This window comes from Sparus aurata, chromosome 1 (genome assembly GCF_900880675.1).
Source record: "Sparus aurata chromosome 1, fSpaAur1.1, whole genome shotgun sequence".
In the NCBI taxonomy this organism is placed as follows: Eukaryota; Metazoa; Chordata; class Actinopteri; order Spariformes; family Sparidae; genus Sparus; species Sparus aurata.
The window spans coordinates 28,296,523-28,309,799 of NC_044187.1; the positions used below are offsets into that span (position 1 = coordinate 28,296,523).

General features: G+C 41.6%; 2 protein-coding genes across 2 annotated transcripts; one reads left to right on the forward strand and one right to left on the reverse strand.

Moving 5' to 3' along the window:
- r3hcc1l (R3H domain and coiled-coil containing 1-like) lies at positions 1-5,389 on the reverse strand. Its single transcript, XM_030415371.1, has 7 exons — positions 5,236-5,389; positions 4,074-4,565; positions 3,731-3,918; positions 3,439-3,509; positions 2,984-3,079; positions 2,742-2,882; positions 1-1,363 (listed from the first exon to the last, which is right to left on the reverse strand). Exons 2-7 carry the CDS (start codon positions 4,542-4,544, stop codon positions 1,311-1,313), a joined length of 1,020 nt encoding a protein of 339 aa, XP_030271231.1. The 5' UTR covers positions 4,545-4,565; positions 5,236-5,389; the 3' UTR covers positions 1-1,310.
- Positions 5,390-5,499: 110 nt separating this feature from the next.
- crtac1a (cartilage acidic protein 1a) lies at positions 5,500-11,582 on the forward strand. Its single transcript, XM_030415361.1, has 14 exons — positions 5,500-5,744; positions 6,378-6,583; positions 6,678-6,874; positions 6,969-7,105; positions 7,175-7,331; positions 7,408-7,542; positions 8,367-8,503; positions 8,608-8,744; positions 8,847-8,929; positions 9,141-9,241; positions 9,735-9,903; positions 10,435-10,580; positions 10,851-10,890; positions 11,340-11,582. The coding sequence occupies exons 2-14, from the start codon at positions 6,387-6,389 to the stop codon at positions 11,345-11,347; spliced, it is 1,644 nt and encodes a 547-aa protein (XP_030271221.1). The 5' UTR covers positions 5,500-5,744; positions 6,378-6,386; the 3' UTR covers positions 11,348-11,582.
- Positions 11,583-13,277: the final 1,695 nt, after the last annotated feature.

The following is a 13,277-nucleotide window of genomic DNA, read 5'->3' on the forward strand; positions in this document are numbered from 1 at the left end:
TTTTTATGACATAACAGTTTTATTTGTAGTTAGCACCCACATTGACAAATTGACAAATTGTTACAGACCTGGGATTTGGATTTACGACAGTGGTGTTGCATTCAGAAACTGTGGGGGGGGCGCCAAAGCGCACATAATGCCAGGTTCTACATAATGTTGCTTCATCTGCAATCAGATCAACAAGACTGCCGTTAGAGTGAAAATGGTGACCTCAGTTCTTTAAAACATTATTTTTTCCACAGTTTATTTCATGAAAGCATTGCAGTTGGACAAATTCAAATGTAAATACATCTGCTCAACAGTTTCACTCAAGTTTACAGACCCTCGATTTAATACTATGCAGGCACGCTACTCATTTTCAGGATGTATTCTTCTAATGTACCAGTACAGGAATATTCACCAGTTACTGACAATGTCTTCAAAACATAAAAGGAAAAGTTTTCGCTATGTCTCCATTAATGGATGCATAAATTACAGTGGTTGTTTTTTTGAATAGGGACAAAGTAGTCTCTGCCAAAACAAAACCTGGCAAGCAACATGAAGACAAAATCTGTCAACTAAAAGTTTATTTGGTTGAAATTTGATGACTACTTTATAATCATCATCATCATCATCATCATCATCAGTCCTGCTTAGACAAAAAGACTCAGACAGAACAGCCATGCTGGACCAGAACAGCAGCAGCAGCAGCAGCTTTGGCTTTAGACTTTTCATTTTACAGAAAATCTTTGATAAGACAATCCAAGGGCTGGTCATCAAACTAACTGTAAACAATACTGCTTTTTCTTTTAAATGACATAACTTTTTATCCAATAACTCAAATAGAGCCTAAACTCAAAAATATCTTTGTGTGCAGTACAATGTACTGTAACGTCAGGACTGAGTTTAAGAGAAAACATTGCTGCCCAACATTTAAAAACATTAAAATAATTCCACATAGGGACAAACGTGAGGCCTTAGATCTACACAAAACATTATTATCTCTAAGTATGGTTTACCCTTTACAAATGATTCAACTCAGTGCTTCACTACAGCCTGTGGTTACAATGTTAGGAGTTAGGAAAACAGGTGTGTTAGCCCTGGTCATGTCACAGAGGCAACAGTCCCTGCTGGGTCAAGTATGAGCATAAAGGTGAGGGAACATTGGCAGAATGCTTGCATCAAATGTTACACTGCGGAAAACAAAAACATTTCTGGGAAGTGTGGCTGTAGGAAGGAGTGGCCAGTTGAGAAAAACAGAGCAGACCATTGTGTCTGCTGAATCAAGGAATCTAACCAAAACAGACGGAGCAGGGTAGTCTTCTGTCCCGTCACCTCCCCTCCCAAACATCCTCCTTTTGTTTGGCTGCCAGGCGCTTTTGTTCTGAAAGGTAAATCGCAGAGACACAGTTAAATACATCAATCAACGAAAGCCCTAAACCAAATAACAGGTACGTGATATGATGTTCTAAATGTGTATAGCTGTCTTTCCCACATGCATGGCAGTGAGGAGCTATACTGTCTTTAAATGCATCTCTGGTTGCCATGACCATACGTGGCGCTCCATCCAAGGACACAGTGTTCAGCACATGTTGCACTTCTGCTCTGACAGTCACTGTGCGTGTTCTGACCTTAAATAAAAAGCTTGCCGGGAACAAAGGAGCTGTTTTTAGTTTTCTATACTCAATTCCCTCACTTCCTGACTGGCTGTTCAGTGGACAGCCATTTGTGGTTTTCTGCGCCTATATACTTATGTTCCATCTGTGAAGGGAAATGGCTGCTGTACTGATTATAGACTTGCTATGATCTGCACAGCAGCAGACGAAGAGCAACTTCTCTTGGCATCAACTTGCAACAAGACTTTCCATTTACTTCTGTAAAGTAGAAAAACAGCTCCCACTTGTGGTCGCACCCTTGTGATGCAAAAAACAGGAAAATCAGGTGTTGTATGAGTTAAAAACGTATTTAATCATATTAACCCATATTATTTCTTAATGATAACCTGTTTGACACTTGCATATATTAAACCAAATATTCACAGCAACACTCCAGCCAAGATGAGGACCTGCAGTATTTCAAAAGTCAGCTTCTTAAACTGGTGTAGAAGTCACACTTTAAAGGGTTCCGCTTAGGGATGCACGATATATGGCGCCAATAAATTATAAAATAAGTAATGTATGTCATGAAATGAATATTCTCACCTTAGAGAAAATATATATAGGCTTATATAGATTTTAAAAATTGCTTTCATTGACTTAACAGGCACAGAATCTACACACTCTAACACAGTACGTGGCGGTATGCACCTTTAAAGTAGGTGTGAGCTCTGCTAATAAGAAGAAAAGGAGGAGGAAGAAGAAGAAGATTAAAGGAGGAAGAGAAGGAGAAGGAGAACAAGAAGAAGGAGGTAGAATAGGAGGAGAAGAAGAGCACAAAGGCAGAGCCACACACTGTAGACAACAAAGCCAAACGTGTTGTCGTCGATGTGGAAGCTTATAACACACTAAATCTTATTAGAGCTGTGGAATATTATATCACCCATCTTTGCTCACTACATCTGAGCCTTCCCTACCCTGAGGTGTGGATACACTACAGCATAGGAACATCTTTTTAAAAACAGAAATGTTTAATTATCAGATATCTCATCAGTATCGGTAGTGAGAAGCAGGTAATTATCAGTTATTGGTATACTGTCAATCACTAGTTCCACTTGTAATAAATTTAATCATAGGCTGAAAATAACATCTCTCTGAATAACGCACCTCTGGCCTCCTGCAGTTTCCTCTTCTCTGCATCACGCTGCTCCTTCGTCACATTGCTCTTCACACCAAGGGCACCAATGACAAGCTGGCGAGCCAGAGCTGCACTAGTCTGAGGTCTCTCTTTAGCAGGCAGGAGGTAGTCTGGGCGACAGGAGGGACACAGGTGATGTTAGTCCATAAAGGCATGAGCTACTGACAACAAACAGATGATGAACTGGCGAGACGGGCGAGTGCATTTGTACCTGAGCAGCTACGAGCTTTGGCCTTTGTGGCAGAGGAGGATTTGGAAAGAGGTCGCAACTTCATCAGTGGATGTTTGGATCTTAAAGCTTCACGGGCTGAAAATGGAAAATAAATAAATTGCAAATGTCAACTTGTTGTTTGGCATTACTTTAATACAAAAGTTCATTTGTAAGTAGATGTTATGAAGAGATTCAGAACCGTTTCCCTTACCATGAACAATATCAAATAATAGCCCAGCACTGCCGCATAATACCTACTTAATTATAATAATGTTGAGTTTGTCAGGCAGTTGGTTGGTCAGAGTCTACTCATGTACACTGACTGCTTTATTGAAGAGCTTTCCTCCCATTGTGGCAGGAAAAGGTATAACAACCATTATATTTACCAAAAAGAATAATGTATTGTAAGGTACACATCCAAAACCACCTTTTATGTGAAACAGAGCCTCACTTACCTGGTATGGGGCTAGAGAAGAGGCCCAGAGCATGTTTGTCATCCACCCACTTGATGTCAAAGCCTCTCTCTCTGAAAAGACGATAAAGTCAGAATTCGAAAGAATTTGTTACAAGAAAAAGGAAGACACAGTTCAACTGATACTTCTGACTCTAGTGGATCTTAGAAGCAATACATAATTGCTGAAAGGTTTTTATTGTGAGGACTCAAATTTTGGAATAGTTGCAAGAACAAGAATCCTGAAGTACAGTGTAGCTTTCAAGGCTAGCAGTGGTACAATGAATTATACATACTGGTAGCATTGAAATAACTTGAGAAGATCCTCCGTCTTGAAGTCTGTCGGGAAGTCGTAGATCTCTACGATGTGAGAAAGCTCATCCTCGCTGAGGTCAATCTCATCATCGTCATCTCGGTCCATGTTGTAGTAATCAAACCTGGCCTGCTGGATTGACCCCTTCTTTTTACCTTCCTTCGCAGCCAGCTGGAAGGGTGAGAGAAGCAAGGACAGGTTGTAGAGGATTGAGAGAGATGGGGGGCATACTTTCTAACTAGCTCTACAAGTAAACTGGCAAACAGGTATACATGGATTTGGGGAAGATTATTCAGGTTATTGTGTGACCTTCATCAAGCTCTCACCTCCTCAAGCAGGTGTGGTTCCAGACAGTCTCCATCATCATTGAACAAGGTGTCCCAACTCTCCTCTTCCTCCTGTTCTTCCTGAAGAGACATTGCTTCCAGGTGCAGGGAAGATTCTGCCTCAACACTGGTCGAGTCACAGTTCCCATTTACCTGCACATCTGCATCCTGTAACTCCTCTTCCTTCACATTGGACTTGTTGTCATCATCTTGTACCTCCCCACCAACAGATGCTCCCTTATCCGCTGCTCCAGCCTTGTCCTTCTTGTTCCTGGCATTTTTCCTTGCCTTGTCTGTGTAGCGAGGCCTGGGTCTTGGTTTATCTCCTGCCTGAGTCTGAGCTTTGTCTTTGGAGCCTTGAGGTCGTTGCTTGGGAACGTAAAGAGCCTGACTTGGCTTCTTTGACTGAGACGGAGGTGTTGGTGTTGGCTGGGCTAGAGCACCTTCTTCTTTTGGCTGTTCAGACTCCATTATTAAATTATTTCAACACATCTGGACCACAAAGGAGAGAAAACAGGGTAAGAGTCAGTGCAAAAACAATACCTAATATCATGTATTACATTTTAATAAACCACTTACATATTTGTATGACTTTAATGACAATAAACCTTATTCTTTATTCCAATGAACTAAATTTTTCTGCTTTTATGTTTTTACATTTTGGCGAGAAAAAAAATATCGAAAAGCAACACAAACACAGGAGCAATAAATCAGAGGTTGGGAGACAAAAAGATACAAAATAATTACATTACATAACAAAAATGCAACTCCTCTTGACGAGACTTCTGCTTACAAGGTTCGTGTTATTATTTACTGTACTGCTTTATATGTAAAACATTCTAACACTTTGTATACCAAGTGCCTGCTATGTATATATTATATGTGAGTGGCATGAACTAGTTAATTCCTCCAACAGAACTGTCTGAATATCAAACCAATAGCATTTAAACGACTAACGTTACATTGCTTTTCTCCGCAGTTAGCATGCAGATTTAGCTAGGTTAGCTTAACAAAACGCCCTCTCTAAGGTTGTAATGATCGTGTATCGAGGACACAAGAATACCGTTCGTATCGATACACAATAAAATGTAATTGTGTTATTTCATTTCGAATTAAATCATTTGAGTAATATAAAATAATTGTTACTCTCAGCTCAGCTTACCCGTGTTCGGTTTGTTTAGCAACAGATCTTCGTCGCACAACAGACGCAAAGCGTATGACAACGCAAAGTATTCTGGGAGATATTGTTCTTGTCTGACGCTTCAGCTGAACCGTTCTAAAAGGAGAGCACGTTTGTCACGTTTGTCCAAGTTGTTTTTATCAGAATATTCCTTTTCTATATCTGTCATGTTTTCTACCCCGGCAATAATTTTTAATGTACCGTCGCTTCAACGTTTTGGTTTTTGTAACGTATTTGTAGAGCATCGCATACAAAATAGAGCAGACTTCCGCATTTCATGCGCACAGAGTCAGCTATTGGTCAAGATTTTAATTATTCACACAAGCCTTTGCTGATTGGCCAATCTTCTACACGTTACACAAGCTGTTTCGTAAATTTTAAAAGCATATGTTGTGTAAATCGTGCAGTTTGGAACAAACGGTGCTGAGTGGACTCACATCGGTGCATCTAGGTCTGATCATTTAATTTCTACATACAGATACTGTTGTCAGGTAAGACTGGTTTTAAAGTAACGTGATCTCTGCATGCCACTGTGCTCAGGAACAAGCAGGGATGGGGAATAGGCATCAAAACGAAAGACTGTCGTGCATCTGCAATTAAACAGGATATAGTTCTAATATAGGAAATGTCATTAATAGTAGAGTATAGTTGTGTGCAGATGCTTTTTATTGTTTCTGGAGACTTTTTTCATGATACTTTAGTCTGTTCTGATGATTAATTTGAATACTTTCAGATAAATGTGTGTTTTTTGTTTATCTCCTTTTGTATGAATTGAAGGTCAATTAGAGGTATTTAAAGGTACATAAACAAATAGTCAAAATGTGTCAAATCAATGTGGTCCAACTCACCTTTAGATGACTCAAATGCTGGAAGCTGGCTCTTGCTTTACTGATGGATAATTCTGTGCTGTCTATCATGTCATGAATATACTTTTCTTAATCACAGCACATGCAACTGCCTCAGTTGTTTCATAAATAAACTGTTACATTCAGGCACACCAGTGCAACTAATGAAAATGTTTAATTGCACTTCTTTGGATTCATGGGCGTCAGAAATAGCGTCGCCCTGAAGCCCTGATCAGCGTATTGAATTAACTGACGCAGCTCTGTGCTGTTTCCCACCAGGTGGCAGCAATGTGGGGCTCAGGTATGTTGATCCTCCTGGTCGGACTCTGGAGTCGGTCCCACGCCCAGAGCTCTGAGCCCATGTTTCAGGTGGTAACGCAGACGATGCTTCCCCCCGACAGTCTGCACAATCCCACACAGCTCAATTATGGGATGGCTGTGACAGACGTGGATGGCGATGGTGACCTGGAGGTGGTTGTGGCAGGGTGAGTGTAAGAGTGATGGCGAGACAGTTTCTGTTAATTGGGTCTTTGCAGAAATTCTTTGGGCAAAACCAAGCCTTTTAATATTCTCTCTCAGGTACAATGGGCCCAACCTGGTGCTGAAGTACGATCGCACTCAAAACAGGCTGGTAAATATTGCTGTTGATGACAGTAACTCTCCATACTACGCCCTGAGGGACCGGACAGGGGCTGCTATTGGAGTTACCGCCTGTGATGTGGACGGAGACGGACGTGAGGAGATCTACTTCCTCAACACAAACAACGCCTACTCTGGTAACACGTGCATTCCTCATTCTCATGAGTTCTCAAAATTTTTGCCGCCCACTGATCGATTTCTCCTCACGATCACTGACTTTTTTTAATGCAGGAAGGGCAACTTACTCAGACAAGCTCTTCAAGTTTCGGAACGGCCGCTTTGAAGATCTCCTGAGCGACGAGCTCAATGTGCGTCGTGGAGTCGCTAACCGCATGGCAGGACGCTCTGTTGCATGTGTTGACAGGAAGGTCAGTAAAACTTCTGTACTTTTCTCAATGTTTACAATTCCTTCCCCTCACACTGTTGTTGCTCTGCAGGGAACAGGCCGTTACTCAATATATGTGGCCAATTACGCCAGTGGCAACGTTGGTCCCCACGCTCTCTTGGAAATGGACGAAGCTGCCAGTGATGTGAATGCGGGCATTATCGCACTGTCGGATGTGGCTGCCAAGGCCGGGGTCAACATGTTCACAGGTCAGGAGTCGACCTGGAGGAGTGAAGTCAGTGATGTATTGAGGTGTGCTGAATCAGCAGTTCACTTGTTTTACAGGTGGACGCGGGGTGGTGATCGGACCAATCCTGAGCGAGTCGAGGTCGGATGTGTTCTGTGACAACGAAAACGGAGCCAACTTTCTGTTCAAGAATAATGGAGACGGGACTTTTGTTGATGTGGCCAGACGGGCAGGTGGGAGTTTGTAGAGAAGCTGAAAGCAGAAGTAGAAATACTTTTAAATACAGGTCCGAGTACTGAGTTTCCTGAGGTATTTTCAAAGGTAATAGTTCTGTTTTCACACCTAATATTTTTTGCCCTAATGGAGAAAGCTGTTCAGACTGCTGGCTGCATGGCTAACTGAGCTAACTAGCTAATAGCAGCTACAGTTAGAAGCAGTTAGCGATTACTGGTGCAACAGTTAAACGATCCATCCATCAGGAAACTCATCACAGAAGTTGCCAAGTTATTTGGTTCATTACATTTTAACCAGTTTCACCAAAATAAGTCAATGAAGTGCTTCAGATTTGTTTGTTTTTTTTGTGCGCAAGTTCACACAAACTGACTTGCTTTAAGTAGATGCAGAAAGTCCCCAAGGCTGAAATGCAAAAACAGCAACAATAGATGAAAATGGAACTTACATACAAAATAGCAAAGTACAGTAATAATTTTCTTCCCACCCTATTAAGTAAAAAATAAGTAAACAGTCAAGAAATGCACATTAATGCAGGTCATTTGTAGATAAACCCAACCTACAAAGTAGAAAACTCATCGGCTAATCTAATCTAATCTAGATGATTTATAGATATAATGGACATCATAGCTGAAAAAACACATTTATTGTTGACAATGTCTTTTCTATTTTCTGTGTTCTCTCTAAACACGACACAAAATAATTTAAAGCCGTAATTTTAAAGTAAAATAGCTGCATTGTGTTTCTTTAAAAAATATTTTAGATCCATATACAGACTATCATTTATCCAGCGCTAAAGCTTTGAACCTTGTGTGAACTTGTAAAGGTGTGGAGGACAGGTACCAGCACGGCAGAGGTGTAGCACTGGCAGACTTCAATGGCGATGGGAAGACGGATATTGTGTATGGCAACTGGAACGGCCCGCACAGACTTTTCCTGCAGGGCAGCGACTCTACATTCCGGGTAAGGAAGGAGAACAGGACAGTGAAGGAAAGCGGGGTGACAATTAAAAGTCTGTGATATAAAGAGTTTGACATTGCGAGAGCTGACGACGTTCTTTTGTGCAGAACATTGCTACTGGAAGATTTGCTGATTCTTCACCTATTCGCACAGTCATCGCCGCCGACTTCGACAATGACAAGGAGCTGGACGTGTTTTTCAACAATATTGCCTACAGGGGCAGTGCCCCCAACAGGCTGTTCAGGTGACGCTTCAATTATCACATGAACCCAAGGCCAAATAAATAACCACTAGCAGCAAAGAAAAAAGAGATCCGGATACTATTAGCTTGTGTGTTTGCTTACAGGGTGTTGAGGAGAGCCGATGCAGATCCTTTGATCCAGCAGCTGAACGTGGGAGACGCTGCAGAGCCACAGGGGCGAGGAACAGGTCAGCCCCCTCTAAACTCAGAACAGACGACATTTGACAACATTTTCCTCCGTTTTAGTCTCAAAATGTCAGAACCTGAAGTGAATATGTGACACCTCTGCCACGTCTCTGTTTCGGATGAGATTTAGGGAGACACAGCTGTCGGATAAACACCACAGTGAAGTTGTTATGTAGGTCAGTGCAGTGAAAGCCCGCTGTCTGTTTTGGACAGGTGGCACTGTGACAGACTTGGATGGGGACGGACAGCTGGACCTGCTGCTGGCACACGGGGAGAGTGCCCAGCAGCCCATCTCTGTCTTCAAGGTCACACAGGTGTGTATGTGCATGTGTTGCTTAAAACAAAAGTGCCAACACAACAATGTTAAAATACTTACTCGATTACATAAAATGCACAAAGTCATCAAATTAAAGCTCGCTTTTGGCAGAGTGCTGGGGAACGACGCTGCTCTGTAATCTGGTGGAACAGCACTTTGACAAATTTTATTTGTATTAAAAATATGTTGCGTCTTTCTTTCACTCACTTTCAGAATTAATCCACATGCTAGCCAGATCAACATCTTTTTCTTCTTTTTTTTTTAAAAAACCGTTGAAGGAGCCCAATTTGTATGGCAAATATTAATCTAAAAAGTAAACCAGCTCATATTTGTAGTGGATTAAAGTACAGTATTTGCCCCTGAAATGTAGTGGAGTGGAAGTATTAAGTAAAATAACATGCATATACTTAAGTACAATTATCTTCATTACAGTGTTGTTTATAGTAACTGAGCCCTTAAGATACAAACCCTAACCTGTCCAACCTCATCAGGGCTCGTCCAACAACTGGCTGCGGGTCGTCCCTCGCACCCAGTTTGGCTCTTTCGCCCGGGGAGCCAAGGTCACGGCCTTCACCAGCCAGAGTGGAGCTCACATGCGCATCATTGACGGAGGCTCCGGGTACCTGTGTGAGATGGAGCCTGTGGCACACTTTGGTTTAGGTAACTTCCTTTACACTATGTCATTTATAGGTACTGAAAGAAAATGTGACAAACAAACAAATATCTCTTATTTAAGATATAATATGTAATGTTTCTGCAATAGACTTTATGAGTAGAGGCTGATTTTAAAAGGAAAAACATTTTGGCTGATACACGTCATTGTTTTTATTGACTTTCTTGCTTAGAGTCGAATAGCAGGGATAAACCGCTAACCTGGGTTCGTCCAAAGTTAAATACACCAAGCTCACTGGTTAACATAATTGTATTCATTCCATACACAAAGAAAAACAACAATTTGGGGTATTAGACAGAGTCAAGCACCAGAAGATCCATCACCCAACAGCGTTTTTAACTAAGGACAGAGCCAGGTTTCCTCTGCGCCCAGTCTTCATGCTAAGATAAGCTAATCACCCCCTGACATTAGCTTTATCTGACGATACAGACAAAAAAAACATTCACCCAAGAAAATGATGGAACTTTTTGTGAGCGTTTTATGTGATGCTCAGTGATGTTTCTTTCCTTGACTCCCAGGAAACGATGAGGTGACGGTCCTGGAGGTCTCCTGGCCAGACGGCACCTCCTTCACTCGCAGCCTCCAGCCGGGTGAAATGAACACGGTGGTGGAAGTAGCCTATCCCAAAGAAGGGGAAACGACTGCGCTTGCAAACGACACGCAGGTACGCAGAACGGATCCGCGGCATGAACTCTAAGCAAGGGGTAATGTTTCAGTCGGTCTCTGGCAGTGACCTAATAAATGTATCCAAACCTCCACAGTATGTCTCTTGTCCTTTTATGTCACAGGCAAGTTTAGTTCAATTAAACACAGTTTTATCAAAATGATGTGTCAGTCGGTAACGTTACTGACTCTTCTTTGCTGTTATTTAATATCTGATTGATTAAAAATATTTGGTTTTAATTCCAACACATTTCTTTCTTCTCTCATTCAGTGTGGTAAAGGTTACGCTGTCAAGAATGGCCGCTGTGCAGGTAAGCATATTTTTTCCCATCAGTTTGTCTTTTAATTGAGTGCCCTGAGAGTACAGTGTGTAGAATTTAGTTGCATCCAGCGGTGAGATTGTAGATTGCAACCAACTGAACCCTTCCCTATGGTGGCTACCAACAACATGAAAAGATGTGAGAAGCCCTCACTGAAGCCGAAGATTAGTGTGTCCGTTCTGGGCTACTGTACAAGCATGTCGGACTCAGTGGGAGAGGACCCGTTCCTCTGTAGGTAACAGAAAACACAACAAATCTTAGTTTCGGGCAATGATACTTGAATGAAAACGTAATAATTGCAATAATGTGATGTTACATTTCTGCCAATAGATCCTCCTGAATCCTACACACTGGGCCTTTCTTAACAATGAGTATACGCATTTAAAATAACCCATTATTTGCTTTCTTTTTAATTTTCTTTAATGTTTATGTTTCTGCAGGTCTGTGAGGATAATCACATGAAACAGCACAAAATCAGAGTCAAACATACAGTAATGTTACAGAACACATGGTTTTAAAACACTTTTGCAGAGGTATTGTTGTTTCCTTTACTCTATGAGTAGTTCTAATAGTTTTGTTTCTTTATTCTCTTTTCATTCTTTTCTTTTAATGGTACTGCTATAGTTGCTTTTTTCCTGCGGTGCCAATGTAAGCTCACTAAATAAACCTCTATAATTCAACAATGTCAGATTATCATTTCACATGTACAAAGAATCATATCTGTTGTTCTGGGCTTTCCCTCAATGCTGAAAATGAACCTGTAAGAACAAGACCAGATGTGTGGGGCTGACAGATCTTTTCTGTACGAAGGAGACATACTGAGTACCTCAGTATCCCCCTGTGTCCCCTGTGTCCTCTGCCTTTACTCATCCTACTTCCATGTGACTGTCATCTTCATCAGCTTCAGCCATTTGCACTGCTTCGTCTCAATCTGATGTCTGCCTGTCTCTGTCGTCCTCCTCCGTTTTTTTCCTTGCCTCTTCTGTCCCTGTATTCATGCAGCATTGGCTCCATTTTACGATGGTGTCCGCTCCACCTCTGTCTCCACGTTTGAGGCCTCCTCCTTTAAGGCAGTTTTACTACAGTATGTGATGGTGCTCTCTGCACTGGCAGATCTCAGGGGATGGTAGTCTCGAGGGTAACGATGACACAGTAAGACAGCCTTTATCCAGCACTGCATGCAACCATTTGCTTAAAGACTCGACGTCCTGTGACATGCAGTAACAGAATGTGTTTAATCAGAATGCATGATAGTGTGTTGACATCCTGCAGTCCGGAGGATCTGGTGAGCTGAGAGCACACAGCAGTCCCTCCATGTTGAAGGTGAAGACTGAAAAACTGGGATCGCTATCCTGCCCTCTGCCCAGCTGTTGTAGTGATGAATATCCAGTCAAGCATGCACGCAAACATGAGGGGATTTTTCTGACTTTCGAAGCTTGCCACAACATAAAGTTGGCAATGGTTTTTAAATACAACATTTAATACCTGGCAAACATTGTGCATGAAATACATTTAAACTATTATTTGTATGTGTTTTAGGCCTTTTACACAGCCAGGACCCTGTGCCTTTCCTCCTGTGACTTGTCAGAATGTTTTGAAAAAGGCTTATCATGCTTAGAATAAATATGCTTGTACCGTTTTTCAGTAAATCATTTATAATAAATTGTGCATGGTGATGTGAACGCAGGAGATGAAAAACCTCAAACATGTAATTAGTTGTGAGGAAGCACTACTTATGATGGCTGAGACACAGGTAGAATTGATAGCACTAAAGGATAAGTTCACCCAAGAATTAAGATTAGGTCATTATGGAATCACCTACATGCTGATGGGGCATTATGTGAAGTTTCTCAGTCCACAAATTATTTCTGGGGTTTCAAACATGAAACGGTGTTATTTACACCATATACATGCGGCCAAGCTTGTACACCCGATTCGGACGGGGTACGTGCTGATGCTTTGCAGCCATAGTAAAAAAAACTGTAAATCAAATCAATTTCAGATCTGGGGGCCTCCAGATACCTGGAATATGGCGGGTGAGCAGCATTCTATGTCTTTTTCAGTTTTTTTTGTTATAAAACAAGTCCCAATCTATTTCAATTGTTTAGGAGAATGCTTCAGTGCTGTTTTACTGTGAAGCCCCAGTAATGTCTTCTGGACTATGAAACTTCACCTGACCAGAAATAGCTTCTGGACACAACAGTGATATATGGTTTTACAACCCAACAAATTGTCATGGCTAAGGTCCCTGCTGGAAAAACCAGCAAGACCAGCATATGTTGTGTTTTGGTGCTGGTATATGCTGTTTTTTCAGCAGGGGTGATAGCAAACAAGTGCTTATTTAAACCTCCAGTAGTTAACGAGCAGCATTATCATTC